The sequence below is a fragment of the Danio rerio genome, chromosome 3, assembly GCF_049306965.1.
Source record: "Danio rerio strain Tuebingen ecotype United States chromosome 3, GRCz12tu, whole genome shotgun sequence".
In the NCBI taxonomy this organism is placed as follows: Eukaryota; Metazoa; Chordata; class Actinopteri; order Cypriniformes; family Danionidae; genus Danio; species Danio rerio.
Window position 1 is genome coordinate 16,122,893 of NC_133178.1, and position 22,041 is coordinate 16,144,933.

The following is a 22,041-nucleotide window of genomic DNA, read 5'->3' on the forward strand; positions in this document are numbered from 1 at the left end:
AACTTTCTGTGTTTGTGTTTTTGTTTATTTCGGGTTTTGGTCACATCAAACCTCAATGAAGGACAATATTTACTCATTCATTCATTTTCCTTCAGCTTAGTCCCTTTATTTATCAGGGGTCGCCATAGAAGATTAACCTGCCAACTTAAGCAGCATATGTTTTACGCAGCAGATGCCCTTCCAGCTGCAACACAGTACTGGGAAACATCCATACACTCTCACATTTACACTCATACACTACGGACAATTTAGTTCATCCAATTCAGCTATAGCGCATGTCTTTGGCCTGTGGAGAAAACCGGAGCATCCGCAGGAAACCCACGCGAACACGAGGAGAACATGCAAACTCCACATGGAAATGCTAAGTAGGGGCTTGAACCAGCCCCTTGCTACTTTTCTTTTTTTTCTAAAAACACAATTAATAAATGAATAGTAGTCAATCAATCAATAAACACTCTTGGTTATTCAAGATAAAATTTTAATGGGAATTGTAATTGTTTTTTGACAGACCTTTTGTTATGATTGCTATTATCACAAACGCACATTATAATTTTTTCAAAACAAGTAAGGTTTTTATGGCCCGTTTCCACAGAGTGCTACAGTACATTACAGGATGGTACGCTTTTAGGGTTGTTTCCACTGTCAAAAGGTACCAAAAAGCAATCCAAACCTTTGCACTTTTTATGTACCCTTTCCAAAGCACAAAAAAGGGTACCAAAAGGCAAAACAAGACGTGCAACTGAACGCTATTGGTTTATAAAGATACTGTACGTCACTAGTTTGTGCACAAGCTAGAAGAATGTAAACAAAAAAAAAAACACCATTTTTGAAATCACAGCCGAGACATTAAACTGTAATAATATATACATATAATAACAAGCCATGGTCAACCCGAACTCAAACAAACCTTGTCGTCGTCTTGAAATACAGCCACAAAACCAAAAATAAGATCTGAATATGCCTGTGTAATGTTGTTATTTACGAGGCTGTCCAAAAAGCGCAAGCGGTTTCACTTTCTCTAGAGAGCTCGCGTGTGCATCTATTTTTGAAATAACAAAATTCTTGAGCTGATGATAATAACGTGCACGTGATCATTGAAGTGCTTCTGACACCTGATCCTGTCAGAAACGGACAAACCATATTTAACTATTATCATCACCTTTCGGACTATTATGAACTTATAATGACGGAATAACTTTCTAATCTAGAAGGTTAATGTTACATATGCCGGGGAAGAATAAAGTTGAGAGTTTTGTGCTGACTGTGTATGTTTCGTATTGTTTATGAATCCAATTAAGGCCTAAATGTAAGTTTTGGTTATTTTTTTTAAATTGTAATTGTAATATTTCAGAGACTGTAAGCGTATGTGTTAATTTTATATAATCACAGACATTACAGTAGGCTATTTCGCATTATCATTGGTCTGCAGTTACAGTGTAATCAAATCCTGTTCATAGAAAGGTTAGTAATGAACATTTATATATACATAAGCTTTCGTGTATATAAAGCATTTGTGTAGTAAGAAGTGCTTCTCTTATAACGTATATGAACTTGAAGTGAGAATGACATCGACTGCAACTTTTCGAACACCATGCCAGACACAAGCCTGATAAAGGTGACCCGTATACCGAATCGTACCATACTGTACCATTCAGTAGAAATGAGGCATTAATGTACATTAACAAAGATACTTTGTGATTTCGATGCATTTTGAGAACGGCACCAAAGCCAATAATTATAATAAATATAGTTAGGAGGTAATTTACTTAATAACAAAAGACAATACAAAATCATTGTTTGTTTGATGTAATAAAGTTACAGTATGGCAACTAATGTCCTTATTGTAATGCAATAATGTGAACTTTTTGTAAACAATAATTTCTGTGAAAAGGGCTATATGAATAAGCTTAAGTTGAATTGAATGTCACTGATCTCTACAAAAAACAATGAGGATCTTAAAGAGATCTGATTAAGAAGACCGAATATTTAATAAGAATAAGTGTGTGAGTATTCCTGTATCAGACACAAAGACTGGATGACCCTTAAACCAGTGTAAATAGCCGTGATTGAAGACAATGTGTGGGTTTGTCTAGATATATGTTCTGCTTCTCTTTGCACTGACAAAGGTCACGACACAATCATTCTCTGTCAACCTGGTGCCCTCTAACCCTCATCCTCTGTGTGTGCGTGTGGCTTTTTTTTTCCTTTCAGTTATTCCTCATCACATGGAGACTCATTCAGACGTGTGCTGACAATGTCATTCTTGCTCAGTCTGAATGCAGACACCCTTCAGCAGTTCAGAGCAAACACAGCTGTGTTATGAAACAAGGTTAACGTGCAGGCGACCCTCGCGAATCCCAATAACACGCACGCCGATAGCTTGCTGAAATGACTTCCTGTGCAGCGATGCCCAAATAATCCAAGTGCCCAAATAAGCTCTGTAATTTTCCAGGAAATGAAATTGAATACTAAGTTGCCTGGTGACAGAGAGACTGATGCCTTTTTTCCAATTTGTTTTCCTTATTTCATCAGGTCTCTTTCACAGATCATTACGAACCAGATTGAATGTACTGTAGTTTTCCTTCAGTCCCTTTATTCATCAGGGGCCATCACAGCAGAATGAACCGCCGATTTATTGAGCATTTGTTTTACACAGCGGATGCCCTTCCAGGTGCAACCCAGTACTGGGAAACATCCATACACACTCATTCACACACATACACAATGGCCAATTTGGTTTATTCAGTTCACCTATAGTGCATGTCTTTGGATTGTGGGGGAAACCAGAAACCCTTGAGAACACTGGGAGAACATGCAAACTCCACACAGAAATGCCAACTAGCCCAGCTGGCACTCAAACCAATGAACTTCTTGCTGGCAACAGTGCTAACCACTGAGCCACCATGTTGCCCTCACACAAACATAATACTTAAAATAATTTCTTATTGACCCTTTTCTTGGCTGCTGCATGGAGGGCGCCAGCGACCAGCGTCTACCGGTAGAGTGCCTAGAACTTCCGTTTACAGCGTTTTTAATAGGTAATTTACACTCCGCAAAGGGGTTTCTATAGCGTTTTTATTGGATTACGGAGTGTTTTTTGTGGCAAACTTAGAAAGGTGTATGTTAAAGCCGCTGTAATCTGTCAGATGTGGTTCAAGCGCTAGAGAAAAACGTTCTCCTAGTTTGCATGTCTGCCGTCAGAAATACAGTGTGTGTGTGTTTCCCCGGCTTGTCAGCTGTTAGCTCAGCGGCTCTTCAGCACGCACGCACGCAATACTTTACTGCATTATAGAGAAAACCAGAGTACTGGCATTAAACTTAACAGGTATGCAAGTAATGCAATTTACAAAAATGACCAATAAAAGTCTGTTATTGAGACTATGCTGGCTGATTTGCTGTTCATTCTAATCACAAGCCGTTTATGTTTCATTTAATGTGTCGTATTTACCACGTTTTGTGTTTTGCTGTCATTTTAAAATGACACTAGCCTATATTTTCACTTTGTCACAGTTATTAAATCAGTGTCAGTGGGACAGTACAGGCTACGCGCGTGTGTCAAACATTTTGGTGAACTACATTAGTTTGGGTTGGTTATGTATTCGAAAGAAAGAGAAACTGTTGACTTTAGCGATAACGAGGCTTCATTTAAACTGCAGAAGATGCTGTCTGACAACGAGGGGAAAATGCCTCACAGCAGTTGTTTTCCATCCCATTAGATCGCATTTTTTAAAATAATCAGTCCAGGAGGTGGCGCTGATCGACAACAGTATCAGTTCAAAGATGATAAAAGCAGGTAAAATGGATTAAAACTATCGTTTCAAAGCTGTCCAAATGTGACTGTTTATACGCATCAGCTGCCGACTGGAAATTCTTAGCATTCTCCTTGCGCATACACGCAAAGCATACCAGGTAATTTTGCGTTCTAAGAAAAAGGTCTATAGAGATAGTCAGAATTATTAGCCCCCCTGTTTATTTTTTTCCCCAATTTCTGTTTAACATAGAGAATTTTTTAACACATTTCTAAAGATAATAGTTTTAATAAGTTATTTCTAAGAACTGATTTATTCTATCTTTGCCATGATGACAGTAAATAATATTTTATTCAATTTTTTTTTTTTTAAGACACTTCTATACAGTTTAAGGTGACATTTAAAGGCTTAACTAGGCGTTAACTAGGCAGGTTATGCTAATTAGGCAAGTTATTGTGTAACAATGATTTGCAGATTATCGAAAACAAAATTAGCTTAAAGGGACTAATAATTTTGACCTTAAAATGGTGTTTAAAAAATTTAAAACTGCTTTTATTCTAGCTGAAATAAAACAAATAAGACTTTCTCCAGAAGAAAAAATATTATCAGACATGCTATGAAAATTTCCTTGCTCTGTTAAACATCATTTGGGAAATATTACATATTACAAAAGAAAAAAATGCAAAGGGGGTGCTAATAATTCTGACTTCAACTGTATGTATGTATATTTATACATATACATATACAAACACACACACACACACACATAATAATAATAATATAATATAATGGCTCTTTAGAAAATAATGCATTTGCCAAAAAAAAAAAAAAATATTCAGAAATGGCTTTTTACTTTAAAAAAAAAAAGATTCCTAACCCCTGCTTTAGACCTTTAGATGCTTCATTCTAAACTAGTAGCAAACGTATACTAAATTCCACAAGACTTTCACTTTATTGTGTATTTGGTAGTGCGTATGCTTTTGTTATGTGTGTCTTGCATACATAAAGCTCAGCTGTCATAGCAAGCCTCTTCATCAGAAGGTGTGTTGATGCGATATGTGCTTGATACGGTTTTGATCCGGCTGAAGGCTCCCCTGGTATTTGTCTCTGCGTGCGCTTTGACTTGGAAAGGCTCCAGAGCAGGAGTTCATATTTAGATGGAGTAATCAGATCTATTTGGATGTTTTCTCTGGCAGTGAATGTATTCATATGTCTGATCTTCTGTGTACGCATGCTGCTTTCGCTGGTTTGAGATTAGTAGTGTTTGATTTTAACATCTGCAAAGAAACTTTATAGCTTTTATTAAAGCCGAAGGGACCAACTTTATATCTTTAAGGAATATCACTGCGATCTGTCTTTACTTAAAGGATGACTTACACCTTGTGTAGGTGTAGCTGTTTTCTTAAAACAGAGCCCTCCTTGGTCGTTATCAGAGGTTATATGTTAAAAGCTTGATCCAAGTGGCTTATCTGCCATTGGCTGCTCTATCCTTTCTGCTTTATATTGATTGTTGTGTGATAGATTGCATTGAGGTGTTGTAAAATAGATGCTTTAGATTTCCTGTAGCTGAGGTTCAAGATGGGATTTTATATTAGTTTCCTTTTTTTTCATAGCTTTAGGTATTTACTTAAGCTTTCCTGATGTGTGTGAGTGCATTCACTAGCAACATTTACTCTGTTTGCCTTAAAGTAAATATATTGGTAAATTGATCATATTATAGCTGGTTGTCACAGATTTACACCTGACTTCCCCTTTAGGGATTAGTACTGTCTACATGTCGTTATCTGTCTGTATCTTTCCTGGAAAAGTCAACATGTGTGATTGCCTTGCTCTATGCAGTAGTTTAATGGATGGGTAACCCCTCCTACATTGACCCGCTCCAAGCGGGATCTAACCAGCAGGTATTTGATCAGGCGCATTAACAAGAATGTCAAAGACCTCAGCATCTAGCATCTGTTGTCAGTGCACCCCTTGAGATCAAGGGACTGAGGTTTACATGCACAGCTGAGCTCGCCCTAGCTGGTGTTTGTTACACATGCAGTGTTGAAGGGTACTGCATGGTGGGGTCTTAGGAAATCTCAATCTTTTGCAGTTAATCAGTTCTAAATTAATACTTTTAATTTCCATTTTTTTCCTACCAATTATTTTACCAAGCCTTGGTCAGCAACTAGTAGCAAAATACTAGTTCTTTTGACATCACTTTACCATATGTTGATACAGTTTTTGAAAATGTAAAACACCTGTTCCATAGGTTTTACAAACTCCATGGGAAAGCATAATATGTGAGGAAAGACTACAGAAGTGCAAGTTGGTCCGTTCATGTTGCTTTGAATAGAAGAAACAGGGTTTCCCAATTTTCTTTAGCTTGAAGGCGTAGGGCTAAGGGGAAGGGCTAGATACCCCTTGAAACTGAGATTTTTCAGAACCACACTTAAAACCAAGTGTTAAGAATATTTCCTAGAATACACCAGCAACATTCTGTCAGTCGATGACACTTGAATACCCTGTCAGAAAAGTCTAGTTCCTGGGAATGACCTTTTTACAGTGTCTTGTGTAATGGTAATGTTGTGTTTACATAGATGAATATGGCCACGATGTAAATGCACAATACAGTTACGATCTTATTGTCATATTATATCGTTATGAAACATGATATCGTTGCCTTCAGTGATTTCCTGAAGATAAATACCAAAAAAAAGAAAGACACTGGAATAACTACAGCAGTCGTGATTGTCGATCTCATATGAAGCAAGAGATTGCGGTGACAAATGATGACATGTCCAGGTGCTGTAGTGCTGTCCCATTTCTTAAGGGTCAATTTTTAAGCCCTTCCCCTCTACACTCTGTGTATGTCTGGGAAGGGGTAGGGGTACAAAAATAGAATTGGGATTGGACCTAAGTTCCATCTTATAAGTTACTGGTGACCAACCTTGTTCCTGGGGATCTACCTGCCTTCAGAATTCAGTTGCAACCCATATAAAAACACACGTCTCTGTAATTATCAAGTGCTGTTCAGGTCCTAATTAATTGGTTCAGGTATGTTTTAATCAGGGTTGGAGCTGAACTGTACAGAAAGGTACATCTTCAGGGGCAGGATTGAGCACCCTTGTTATAAATAAGGTCTTCGCATCACTGCAGTAGTCACTAGAAGCTCAATCTGAAAGAGTGTTTTAAAATGTGGAGTTCTGCATGTGCATATTAACTGGTTCACTATAAATAGTCACTGCTTGGATGTTGGAATAAAAAATCTGACAGTTCATGTGAAGTTTTTACATATTAACTTTTCAAGTAGTTTATTAATTTCAGGATTTTCACATACATCTAGATAGGACTTAAATCTTGTATACCCAAAATAGTTGCCTGAAGAGGCTTTCTTTGAAAGTGACTTTGATGTATGGGTTGATTTTGTAATGTGTATGTCCACTACACTAACCAGCCTTCTTTATGCTCTCTCTTTAGGATGGTTCAAAACAGAGACAGTCAAGGAAGAAGACCGTCTCATTCAGCTCCATGCCAAGTGATCGCAAGATGAACAGCACAGCTGCCTGTATGGCCTTCATGATGGAAGGCTGTGAGATGAAGAAAGTTCGTTCTAATTCTCGCATGTACAATCGTTACTTCCTGTTGGATCCTGACATGCGCTGGCTCCGCTGGGAACCATCAAAAAAAGACTCTGAGAAGGCCAAGCTTGAAATCAAGAGCATCAAAGAAGTTCGATTGGGAAAGAAAACACCTGTCCTACGCAGCAACGGACTCTCGGATCAGTTCCCAGAGGAGTGTGCATTCTCGATTATATATGGTGACAACTATGAATCCCTTGATCTGGTTGCAAGCACTGCAGATGTGGTTAGCACCTGGGTGATGGGACTGCGGTACCTGGTCTCATATGGGAGGCATATGGTGGGTGTAGCAGAACCTAGTCAACCTAGTGTACGAACGTCATGGATTGGGTCCGTGTTTGATCTAGCTGATCCAGAAAGGCAAGGACACATTGACCTATTCCGGGCCACCCAAATCATAAAGGGTCTCAATCCTGGCATGAGAGAGTCTCGCATCGAACTGAAGTTCAAAGAGCTACAAAAGGCCAAGGACTGCTATGGTGAAGGCATTGATTTAGACACATTTGTAGAGGCATACTGTGAACTGTGCACACGCTCCGAGATCTTTTTCCTGCTGGTGCAGTTTTCCAGCAACAAAGAATACCTGGACTCTAAAGACTTGATGATCTTTGTGGAGGTGGAGCAGGGAGTGGAGGGTGTCACAGAGGAAATGTGTCGGGAGATTGTGCATAAGTACGAACCCTCTGCTGAAGGACGTAATAATGGCTACTTGTCCATAGATGGCTTCACACACTACCTCCTGTCATCCGAGTGCCACATTTTTGACCCGCAGCACAAGCATGTTTGTCAGGACATGACGCAGCCCCTTTCACACTACTACATCAATTCTTCTCACAATGCCTCACTTTTAGAAGATCACTACTGGGGCTCTTCTGACCTCAGCAGCTATGTTCGAGCACTGCGAATGGGTTGTCGAAGCCTAGAGGTTGTAGTCTGGGATGGTCCTGACTGTGAGCCTGTGGTCTATGTTGGAAGCTCTGTTGCATCCCAGCTGGCCTTTTGTAAAATTCTTGATGTCATTAACCAGTATGCCTTTGAGAGTTCAGAGTATCCACTAATCCTCTGTCTTGTCACACATTGTAGTGTTCCCCAGCAGAGAGTCATGGCTCAACATCTGAAGAAGATTCTTGGAGACAAACTGCACATCGAGTCTCCCAATCTGGAGGACCACTATTTGCCCTCCCCTGATAAACTCAAGGGAAAGGTACTCATTAAAGGGAAGCGCTTGCCAACAGATTCACAAGACTCTGAAGGAGAGGTCACAGATGAAGAAGAAGGTTTTGAGATGTCCAGGAGAATGATGGGTGTAGATGATAAGGATCACCTTAACGGGATTGGCTGCAAACGATTACGACTCTGCAAGGAACTTTCTGACCTAGTCACCCTTTGCAAGTCCGTTCAGTTCCGTGACTTTGAGATGTCAAAACGCGAACAGAAGCATTGGGAGATTTGCTCCTTTAATGAGGTTGATGCCAACCGCTTTGCCAATGAGTTTCCAGAGGACTTTGTCTCTTACAATAAGCGGTTTCTGTCACGGGTGTACCCTACACCCATGCGCATTGATGCTAGCAACATGAATCCACAGGACTTCTGGAAGTGTGGTTGCCAAATTGTGGCTATGAATTACCAAACTCCAGGTTTGATGATGGATTTGAACCTTGGCTGGTTTAGGCAAAATGGCAACTGTGGCTATGTCCTGCGTCCTGCTATAATGCGTGAAGAGGTGTCCTATTTCAGTGCCAATGCTCGTGACTCGCTTCCTGGAGTCTCAGCACAGCTCCTTCACATTAAGGTGATCAGCGGTCAAAACCTACCAAAGCCTCGAGGCTCTGCTGCTAAAGGAGATGTGGTAGAGCCATACATCTATGTGGAGATCCATGGAATCCCTGCAGACTGCGCAGAACAACGCACAAAAACTGTCTCGCAGAATGGTGACAATCCAATATTTGATGAAAGCTTTGAGTTCCAGATCAACCTCCCTGAGCTAGCTGTTTTGCGGTTTGTTGTCCTTGATGATGACTACATTGGCGATGAATTTATTGGCCAGTACACGATTCCTTTTGAGTGCCTGCTTCCCGGTTACCGGCATGTACCACTGCAGTCACTTACAGGGGAGTTTTTGCCCAACACCACGCTGTTCGTTCACGTTGCTATTACAAACCGACGAGGTGGGGGCAAGGCCCATAAGAGGGGTCTCTCTGTGAGAAAGGGCAGAAAAGCAAGGGAATACACCTCTACAAAGACCACAGGGATCAAAGTGGTAGATGAGCTCTTCAGGGCGTCCACCCAGCCACTACGAGAAGCAACAGACCTACGGGAAAATGTACAGGTATGAACTTTGGTCTTTTTAGGGTTGGTGTGTTTAAAGGGGTGGTGTAATGCTATTTCATGCATTCAGAAATTATTTTACACTGTTAAGAGTTAAAGGACTATCATGTTTAAGCATTCCAGTGGGAACCTTAGTGTCAAAACATCATCAAGTTGACATTGACGTCTATTTAACATCCACACATTGGATTGATGCCCTTCTGATCACCACCATAATGACACAAAAAGTATTATAAAATAAGATATAAAATATAATAAGAAGCTTTATTAATCTGAAATCTTAAATTCCAAATAAAGGAGTTAAAAACACACACAAAATATATTACAGGATATTTTAGTGTTTTTTTTTTTACACTAGATGTCAATTTGATGCTGTTTTGTCATCAAAGTTGTCAATTGACATCAAAATCTATTTAATCTTTTGAATAGTTTGTTGACATTTTGACGTTTAGATTTTGAAAAATTATTTAGACATAACACAGAGTTATCCTTTTCCAAAAATCTTACTTATGGTTCATAATCCGTTTTGGAAGAAAAAAAAAATTGGCTTGGCTCTTGGTTACGTAACTAAGGTTTGAAATCCTATTAGGGGTACTTCTCCTGGAAAATTGTGTGTTACCAGGTTGATCATGGAAGTGTGTCTATCACGCACAACAGAGCTGCACAGGATTTTGCTGAGAATTAGTCCAAAATGTTTGTGTTTGGATGTGATGGAATGTCTTACAAGTACATAAAAACAAAATGCTTTTGACTAAAAGATGAGAGCAGTATTACTCCATACGTACTTCATATGTACAATTTTGTCATCGATACTTAAGTCTTCAAGAAATTGCTGCATTAACATTGAGGATACATATAGCGAGTATAAATGATTTTCGTATTGATGCAAGAAATTGTTACATAAGCTCACTGAAGCTAAGCAGTGCTGAGCCTGGTCAGTACATGTATGGGAGACCATATGGGAAAACTAAATTGCTAAAGTGGTGTTAGCAAGGCCAGCAAGGAGCACTTAACCTGTGATCTGTGCGAGTCCTCATGCCCCAGTAAAGTGAAGGTGAAACTATCCTGTCATTGAGCTTCATCTTTCGGATGAGACGTTAAACCAAGATCCTGACTCTCTGTGTTCATTAAAAATCCCATGACACTTCTCATAGTCATCTACGTTCCTACTCTCACCTATGGTCATGAGCTTTGGATACAAGCGGCCAAAATAATTTCCTTTGCAGGGTGGCAGGGCGCACCCTTATAAATAGGGTGAGGAGCTCTGTCACCCGGGAGGACCTCAGAGTAGAGTCATTGCTCCTCCACATCAAGAAAAGTCAGCTGAGGTGGCTCGGGCATCTGTTTCGGATGCCTCCTGCATGCCTACCTAGGGAGGTGTTCCAGGCATGTCCCACCATGAGAAGGCCTCGGGAAAGACCCAGGACATGCTTTAGGGACTATGTCTCTCTGCTGGCCTGGGAACGCTTTGGGATCCCCCCGGAGGAGCTGGAGGAAGTGTCTGGGGAGAGGAAAGTCTGGGGTTTTCTCCTAAGACTGCTGTCGCCTCGACCCGGCCCCGGAAAAACGGGTGAAAATGAATGAATGAATAAATGAACGAACAAACGAATGAATGAATGAATGAACGAACGAACGAACGAACAAACGAACGAACAAATGAACGAACGAACGAACAAACTTCTCCTAAAGAGCAGAGGTGTAACCCTGATGTCCTGGCTAAGTTCCCTCCATCTACCCTTACCTATGGCCTTCTACTCATACCCATACACCAAATTGCCTTTATCAATCTCTCCACTCCACCTATAGCTGGTGTGAGGGGAGCACCCTGGCACCATTGTCCTGTGCAGCCATCGCATCCAAGTGGATGCTGCACACTAGTGGTGGTGTAGAAAGACCCACCACAGTAAATGCACTGTGTAAATACACATTACATTACATTACATACACAATGTCATGAAAATATGCTCAGTCATATTAATATAGTAGTGACTACGCAGATTGCAGATTTTCTATTTGCTTTTAAACAAACCGACATTAAAATGTTTTGTTAAATCACAAGATTTTTGGAGCAAAATGACTCAATGTTATGTGAAGGTCTTGCACTAGAAAAAGAAAACGAAAATTCTTCCTGTTGACTGACATCTGCTGCCACATTTAGTCTTGAAAGCTGCCTTGGCCCTAAAGGCAGTTCAAGGGAGGTAACAAGGCTTATGAAAACACAGTATCGGAAACATTCACTCAGAATTGCCTGTGTTGTCAGGGATAGAAAGCGAGAGAGAGTGACACAAGAAAGATTTGGAGGCTTTTATTGTGAGCTCATTAGTATAATGTGCTTAAAACTAGATTCTGAAGATGTTTTCAGATTTTCCACAAATGATGCTTTCACTCGCTGATTACAGTTGTTTCGAATGTTAATGATGTTTTGTCACCGAATACTGGTAGAGGGGTAAAATTGCATTGTTATGAAGGCGATGCATCATTTCAGTTTGTGTCAGAAAAGATTGGGCGCAAGCTGCAAAAAATATTGATTTCAAAAGACTTGCTCAGCAGACACAATGTTGCCCTCTCGCACATGGTCCTAATTTAAGAAGACTAAAACCTCAAAGGACATCCCATTAGATGATTAGAGACAGAAAACATATGGCCAGCTCGAGCTGTCCTCCTGCTTTGGATCTCTGCCCTGTCTTTAAATTAGAGTGTGTATGTATGTAACTGCGTTATTTCATTTACCAGAACGCCTTTTCTTCTGTTTCTATTTCACAAATCAATGTTTTTTTTTTGCATGATATTATTATTATTATTATTATTATTTGTTAATTTAAAATATTATTATTATTATTATTATTATTATTATTATTATTATTATTATTGTTATTATTATTATTATTTGTTTATTATTTATTTATTTATTTATTTAAAATAATATTATTATTTTTTATTATATTTTGTTATCTGTTTATTTAGTTATTTATTATTTGTATATTTAGTTATTATTATTATTATTATTAAGTTTATTAATTATAACTATTTATCTATGTATTTATTATTTTTTTATTTATGTATTTGGTTATTTTTTAGCATTGTTGTTAGTTTATTTAATAGCTATTTTAAATTTGTATTATTATTATTATTATTATTTATTTGTTAATTCAAAATATTATTATTATTATTATTATTATTTGTTTATTATTTAAAATTATTATTATTATTATTTGTTTATTGTATGTTTATTTATTTATTTAAAATAATATTATTATTTAATATTTTGTTATTTGTTTATTTAGTTATTTATTATTTTTATATTTAATTATTATTATTGCTAATTTTATTAATTATTATTATTTATATATGTATTTATTATAATTTTCTATTTATGTATTTGGTTATTTTTTATTGTTGTTTGTTTATTTATTTAAAATAATATTATTATTTAATATTTTGTTATTTGTTTATTTAGTTATTTATTATTTTTATATTTAATTATTATTATTGCTAAGTTTATTAATTATTATTATTTATATATGTATTTATTATAATTTTGTATTTATGTATTTGGTTATTTTTTATTGTTGTTTGTTTATTTATTACTATTTTAAATTTGTATTTATTATTATTATTATTATTATTTATTTTATTAATTATTTTATTTATTATTATTATTATTATTATTTATTTTATTAATTATTTTATTTATTAATATTATTATTATTATGTTCATACAGCTAAAATATGTCTTTACATAAAATAATAGTCCTTTATTTTATGTAATCAAAGCTTACATTTATCCATTTGGCAGATGCTTTTATTTGAAGCAACTTGCAGTGCATTTATGGTGTCCAAAATATCATGTTCATGCATTTCCAAGGTACTAAACCCATGACCTTGGCACTGTTAGCACCCTCCTCTGCTGTTTAAGCTGCAGCCAATATTGGATGTTTAATTCTCTGTGCATGTTTTATTTTTGAATCTAGATTATTCTTTCCTTCATCTAGTGCTCTGCTCAATCATTAAGTCAATCATTAAAAGCACTTTTAATTTATCCTAACACTGTACAATGAAGTCCTTATTAGATGTTTTTGAATTAAAATTATTCCTTTTTTTGCATTGCACTTTAAAATTTTGTGATGCCTGTACTCACTTGCAACAGTTAAATGTAATTTTAGTATTTATTTTAAGTTATTTATGTTAAGTTAATACAGTTCTGGAATATATTTAAAATTGTCCATAGGTAATTTATCATTTATTATGACTTTTATTCATTGACTACAGTTCTACAGGTTTAATTTATATAATCCCTAAGGTGTATTTCTTTACTACTTCTTTATGGACTAAATTGTGGATCATTAATCATTGCACAAAACATATTCAGTGATTTTTATCTTTAAAATTCATTTTTTTATTCATTTTATTGTATTTATATTTATTTAATACAGTTCTGGAATATATTTTAAATTTCCCAAAGGTTTTATTAAGACGTTTATTTATTGACTACAGTTCTATAGGTTTAATTTATATAATCACTAAGATATTTTTCTTAATAGTTGGCCTTTATGGACTATATTTTTGATAATTAATCATTGCACAAAACATTTTCAGTGATTTATATCTTTAAAATTCTTTTTTTCCCCCCTGATTTAGACAAAACCTCCCACCAAAAATGTGTTGCATTTTGACAGTAATATCATATTTAAATACATTCTAAATTAAAATCAGTGCCACATATGTTAAAGGACACTGTTTGTATTGTAATGTAAACATTGCATATGCAACATACGTTTGGTATAGTCTTCCAAGGTTGTAGATTAAAGGTAATGTTTAGTTTTTTGTATTACCTTACATGTTTTTTTTTTTTTTTTAATAGCTTGGTTAGAGTAGATAAACAAAAAAGTAATCTAAAATTTTATAATAATGATAATTTATAGTGCCCAGTTCATATGAATGAATTTAATTGTACACATTTTGTTATAAATTCATACATCAGTTACATTTCCCAAAATTAGGTTGGTAAATACAGTTCATAAACTGTTGTATTATATAAAAATCATTTATGGACTTATGGACTTTCTGACTAACAGACCTTAGAATGTTAGATCAGGCCACATCTGCTCCACCACCGTCACACTCAACACTGGTGTACCACAGGGCTGTGTGCTGAGCCCCTTCCTCTACTCCCTTTTTACCGTTGACTGTAGGCCTGTTAATAGATCCAACACCATCATCAAATTTGCAGATGACACCACAGTGATTGGTCTAATCAGAAAAAACAATGATGAGTGGCCTACAGGGAGGAGATACAGCATCTGGCCACTTGGTGCACCGACAATAATCTGCTCCTTAACACCAAAAAGACCAAGGAGCTCATTGTGGACTTCAGAAAGGGACGAACAGGCTCACATGATCCCATCCACATCAATGGGATGGCCGTTGAGCCTGTCTCATCCTTTAAGTTCCTGGGGACCCACATCTCAAAGGACCTTTCCTGGACCACCAACACCTCCAGCCTGATCAAGAAGGCTCACCAGCGCCTATTCTTCTTAAGGCAACTGAAGAAGAACCAGCTTTCATCAGCCGTCTTGGTGAACTTCTACCGCTGCACAATAGAGAGCATCCTGACAAACTGTGTCACAGTCTGGTATGGAAGCTGCTCTGTTGCTGAGCGTAAGGCACTGCAGCGGGTGGTGAAAACTGCCCAATGCATCACAGGGACCACACTGCCAGCCATAGAGGACATCCAGAAGAAACACTGTTTGCGCCGAGCACGCAGTATTCTGAAGGACACCTTTCACCCCGCTCACAGACTGTTTTCTGTCCTGCCCTCCGGCAGGCGCTTCAGGCTCCCCCGGACAAAAACCAGCAGACTGAGGAACAGCTTTTTCCCCAGAGCTGTCTCCCTCCTGAACTCTGCCCCTCACTGACTCTTTTGCCCCCCACTGACTCTTTTGCCCCCCAATACACCCCACACTCTCCTCTAACTTAAACTCCTCGCAATAACTGCACTGTTTAACATTTGCACATTTAAAAATTTGCACATTCACTGTACCACATTGAACTGTTTACTTATTGAACTTTACATAACCACTGCATATGGACATTAGTAATTATGTACACACCCACTATACATATACACTTGAAATCATGCTTATTTATCTGCATACTACTGATTATTAATAGCAACCTGTACATATATTCATATATTGTTACATATACATTGTAATCATGTTTATCTATCCCTGTACATATATTCATATATTGTAACATATACACTTGTAATCATGTTTATTTATCTGCACACTACTGATTATTAATAGCAACCTGTACATATATTCATATATTGTAAATCTGCTCATAGCTTATTGAACCTGTATATAATGTTCATAGTACATCCATCTGTAAATATCACCATAGTTTTCTATAACTGCACTTTATAACTTATTCCTGTATCCTGCACTTGCTGCTATTGCACTGCTGGTTAGACCTAAACTGCATTTCGTTGCATTGTACTTGTACATGTGTAATGACAATAAAGTTGAATCTAATCTAATCTAATATATATATATATATATATATATATATATATATATATATATATATATATATATATATATATATATATATATATATATATATATACATATATATATATATATTTTTTTTTTTTTTTTTTTTTTTTTACTTCATTTTCTGTTTTGCTAACAAAAATAATAGCAATAAGCCTATATTTGCAGGGCCAAAATGCTTTTGGATTTTCTAAATGAATCAGTTGTTTGAATGAATACAGTAAATATCTGACTCAATTTTCCACCTGCGGGCAGTTTTAGTTCAAGGAAATTTCATATTAATCAAATAATAAAAATTAATTAATTAAATGTGTTTTAAATACATTTTAAAATGGAAGGGCATCTGCTGCGTAAAACATATGCCGGAGTAGTTGGCTGTTTGTTCTGTTGTGGAGACCTCTGATAATAAGCTAAGCAGAAGAAAAATCAACAAATTTAACATTTTTTTTTTAATAAATAAAATACTGTTTATGCAAAATGAACATTATTTCACCTCATGCACTCACCGTTTCAAACCTGTATTAATTTATTTTGCAGAACTTACTGTATGTATAGATGGATGGATGGATAGAAAATGTAGATACTGTAGATAGATACTGTGGAAGAATACTATGGATGGATGGATGGATAGATACTGTGGATGGATGGATGGATGGATGGATGGATGGAGGGATGGAGGGATGGATAGACAGATAAAGACTATAGATAAACGGCTGGATACTATGGATGGATGGATGGATACTAGAGATGGATGGATGGACAGATAAATACTGTAGATAAACGGATGGATGGATAGACAGATAGATCGATAAACAAATGGATGGCTGGATGGATACTGTAGATGGATGTATGGATAGACAGATATATACTGTGGATGGATAGATGGATGGATACTATGGATGAATGGATGGATACTGTAGATAAATGTATGGATGGATAGACAGATAGATACTATGGATGGATGGATGCATGGATGGATGGATAGATATTGTGGATGGATGGATGGATGGATAGATGGATGGATGGATGGATGGATACTAGAGATGGATGGATTGACAGATAAATACTGTAGATAAACGGATGGATGGATAGACAGATAGATAGATAAACGGATGGATGGATGGGTGGATGGATGGATGGATGGATGGATGGATGGATGGATGGATGGATACTGTAGATGGATGTAGGGATAGACAGATATATACTGTGGATGGATAGATGGATGGATACTATGGATAAATGGATGGATACTGTAGATAAATGGATGGATGGATAGACAGATAGATACTATGGATGAATGGATGGATGGATGGATGGATAGATATTGTGGATGGATGGATGGATGGATGGAGGGATAGATAGACAAGAAGATACTATAGATAAACGGATGGATGGATGGATGGATGGATGGATGGATGGATGGATGGATACTAGAGATGGATGGATGGATGGATGGATGGAAGGGTGGATGGAGGGATGGATAGATAGATAGATACTATAGATAAACGGATGGATGGATGGATACTAGAGATGGATGGATGGATGGATGGATGGATGGATGGATGGATGGATGGATGGATGGACAGATAAATACTGAAGATAAATGGATGGATGGATAGACGGATAGATAGATAGATAAACAGATAGATAGATAGATGGATGGATGGATGGATGATAGATACTGTTGATGGATGGATGGATGGATGAATGGATGGATGGATAGATACTGTGGATGGATGGATGGATGGATGGATGGATGGATGGATGGAGGGATGGAGGGATGTATAGATAGATAGATACTATAGATAAATGGATTGATACTATGTTTGGATGGATGGATGGATGGATGGATGGATGGATGGATGGATGGATGGATGGATGGATGGATACTGTAGATAAATGGATGGATGAATAGATGGATGGATAGATAAACAGATGGATGGATGGATGGATGGATAGATGGATGGATGGATGGACAGATAAATACTGTAGATAAACGCATGGATGGATAGACAGATAGATAGATAAACAGATGGATGGATGAATGGATGGATGGATGAAAAAACTATATTGAAGCTTCTTTAAGAAAGCCAGAAGTCACTGTGATGTTTAACTCATGAATCTGGTTCCTATAAGCCAGTTTCTCCACTGATTACTTGTATGTGAAACTGATGTAAATATGTGTGCACTAAAAAGAAGAGAAGAAAGGGGGAGGGTGCGGAAAAACACTCCTTTCATGCTTGAGTAGTTAAAGGAAGCTCACCGAACAATAGCAGTCCACACACTGCAGAATGTGTGGAGGGTTTTAATGCTGCTATTAAGAATGAATGTGTTGTGTAGTGCTTGATTTTGTCCTGCTGTATCCTGGAATAGGAATAAGGCAAGTGTGTTTCAGGTGATGCTGTAGTGGGCTGAATGTTACTCTGCTCTCTCACTTCAACAGTTTGTTTGCTGCTGCTTCCTCTTTCTCCATGTTTTGTCTCTAAAACACTTCATGGTCTCTATGGTGTCATGTCAATCCCACAGGAAGCACTATTTGTGTGGTTTCGCACTCTCACACTAATAAAATCCACTTGTTAGGTTTGACTGATGCACTGATCCTGATTGTACACGGTCAATTACAATTCCATTTTAAAAAATAAGCAATATTACCATGTTTTTTTTTTTCTAATTCGAATACACATTTCTTTCTCTTTTTTTTATTAAATTACTTTTCATTTAAAAGTTTAAAGTAAAACCTTGTAAATTTGACGTATCCTTAAAAACTGCTAAATAAAACAGTAGACAAGCTGAATAAAAATGCGGTTTCGCTTTCTGCCAAGTGGTAGTATGGAAGCCTATTTCTGGCACTAAATAAAACAAAGTTATTTTGACTTATCTCAGATCTGTGGCTTTTTTTTTTTTCAAAGAATCGTGTTGTAAACTTGAAATTGCAAGTTAGGACAGAATTGTGAGTTAGTATTAAGTTATTTATGACAATGGTGTAAGTTATTTATATTTTAAAATGTTTATATTTTAAGTCATTTAGGTTATATATCTGGATGGATGGATGGATGGATACTAGAGATGGATGGATGGATGGATGGATGGATGGATGGATGGATGGATGGATGGATGGACAGATAAATACTGTAGATAAACGGGTGGATGGATGATAGATACTGTTGATGGATGGATGGATGGATGGATGGATGGATGGATGGATGGATGGATGGATGGATGGATGGATGGATGGATAGATACTGTGGATGAATGGATGGATGGATGGATGGATGGATGGATGGATGGATGGATGGATGGATGGATGGATGGATGGATGGATGGATGGATGGAGGGAGGGAGGGAGGGAGAAAGGAAGGGATGGATAGACAGATAGATACTATAGATAAATGGATGGATACTATAGATGGATGGATGGATGGATGGATGGATACGATAGATAGATAGATAGATAGATAGATAGATAGATAGATAGATAGATAGATAGATAGATAGATAGATAGATAGATAGATAGATAGATAGATAGATAGATAGATAGATAGATAGATAGATAGATAGATAGAAAGAAATTGCAAGTTAAGACAGAATTGTGAGTTATTCTGAATATATTGTAAGTTATTTATATTTTAAAATGTTTATATTTTAAGTTATTCAGGTTTATATATATATATATATATATATACACACACACACACTACCTGACAAAAGTCTTGTCATTCATCCCAGTTGTAAGAGCAACAAATTCAGTGATTCATTCTCATGAATTAATGCAGCACACTCAGAGACATCACAAAGTACTCCAAGGTACAGACAGCCAGTCTACATGCTGGAATACATGCTATGATCTTATGGCTGTGACGCAGCTTCAAAAATTTGTTTCAAACCGGAAGAATCAATTTGCTCGAAATTATGCAAAAACAACCTATTTTCACTTTTTGTGTTATAAATGTGTCCTGATAGTGTTCTTAGCAGCATGGGACTCATATATGACTGACAACAGCTCACAAAATGTGTTTTTGTGTTTCGTGACCCTTTAAGCCAGGGGGTCACCAATCTCGGTCCTGGAAGGCCGGTGTCCCTGCAGGGTTTAGCTGCAACTTGCCTTAATACACCTGCCTGATTGTTTCAAGTATACCTAGTAAGACCTTGATTAGCTTGTTCAGGTGTCTCCTCTTCGTTAAACAGAAATGGGGGGAAAATAAACAGCTATTAATTCAGGAGAGCTAATAATTCTGACTTTAACTGTAGTCACACTTGTAACAAAAGTCAAATATCTGAAATGAAAAGACACAATTAACTGAAAAATGTTGACTTTATATCTTGCAGTTCTGAGAAATAAAGTCACAATTGCATGATATATACAAACCTTTTACTTATTTTTTTTTTCAGCAGCAGAAACAAGCTTCCATAAGATGGCACTTATAAAACAGCAGGAATAACTGCGCTTTCATGGTTAGTGTTAAAAACAAACAGATGTGCTGGTATTTTATAGGAACTTAAGAAGAAAATACTTTTCTGAAGACAGTGGGTTCCCCTTTTAAATACTTTAATACCCAAAATTACAGCATTTAAGATTTTTCTCCATTTATTTCATGCATCATGGACAGTGAGCTACTCTCATTTTTGCCATGAGTTTTCATCCACACATAAGATAAGATCAACAGATGCAAAAGTACTATATTATGTTGACTGAGGCCCATGAATAGTACAGTATGTAATAGGGATGCCGCAAAGCTCTGAATAATATTGAACCCTTCTGTACAACCTTCACAGTTCGATACACTTATGAAAATTGTGGGGTTTTGCATTTAAGTGTAAAAAAACATTTTTAGTGTCGCAACTGAATTGAATTATAATTATTATATCAATATTTACATGGTGTTGAAATGTTTAGTTGATTGTGCTAACTATTATTATTACACATCTCTCTTGAATACTTCATTCTAGTTTTTTCAGTTGCAATGTATTCCAATATATGTTATTCCAACATGTCCAATATAAACATATCCAAGGTATGTTTTTTTTTATATTATTCCTAGATAACAACCGCTGAATAACACAGACTTTTCATTTTTCATTGGCCCATAAACATTTCCTGCTCATTATCAAGCTATTTCATTACAGTTCAATTATAACTTAATGTTAAAACAGCTATCATAGCATTATTTATAAATATGTGGCTCTTTTTGGATTCTCAGAAGCCATAGAAAGCTTTTTTTTTTTTTTTTTACATCGGGATGTTGATAAACCTGTTGAGCTTTATTCTGCGATAACAGCCGACTGGATGTACTTTATCCCTTATTGTGTATAATTCATTTGTTATGGACATATGTTTTTGTGCTGTAGTTTCAATGGCTAAATATTGTTAAAAATAGAATATTCTGTGTTCTTTGAAAGAGTATACTTGCAATATTATTAGGGGTGTAGTGGATCACAACCCACAGTTCAGAATGCACGTGATAACTTTATGAACTTTAACAACTTTTTGTGAACTTGTAGGTTAATCCAACATTCATAACAATTGCAGAGAGAGAGATCGCCTCCTGCGTCATTAAAATCACATATATATTTTTTAGATATTTTGGCTTCCCTGTAAAATATAATGATGACAGAAAAAGTTGTGGTAGTACCTAAACGCTTTCTTAGGATATTAATTAAAGGCGTTTTCTGTCACTGTTTGTTTAGCCTGCATTAATACATTGTATATGATTAAACATTAAAAGATCGGGATCTCAATTCAAACCTCCGCAACATGAATGATAAATGATAATGATTTAAGTATGTTT

General features: G+C 36.6%; 1 protein-coding gene across 4 annotated transcripts in view; it reads left to right on the forward strand.

Annotated features, from left to right (window-relative positions):
* LOC141381166 (inactive phospholipase C-like protein 2) overlaps positions 1-22,041 on the forward strand; it is a 191,622-nt gene that overhangs the window by 103,404 nt on the left and 66,177 nt on the right. For all 4 annotated transcript variants that reach the window (XM_073944255.1, XM_073944254.1, XM_073944253.1 and 1 more), the window contains one exon: positions 7,209-9,698. In XM_073944255.1, coding sequence (XP_073800356.1) covers positions 7,260-9,698 — 2,439 coding nt within the window. In that variant the 5' untranslated portion in view covers positions 7,209-7,259. The remainder of the gene's footprint in view (positions 1-7,208; positions 9,699-22,041) is intronic.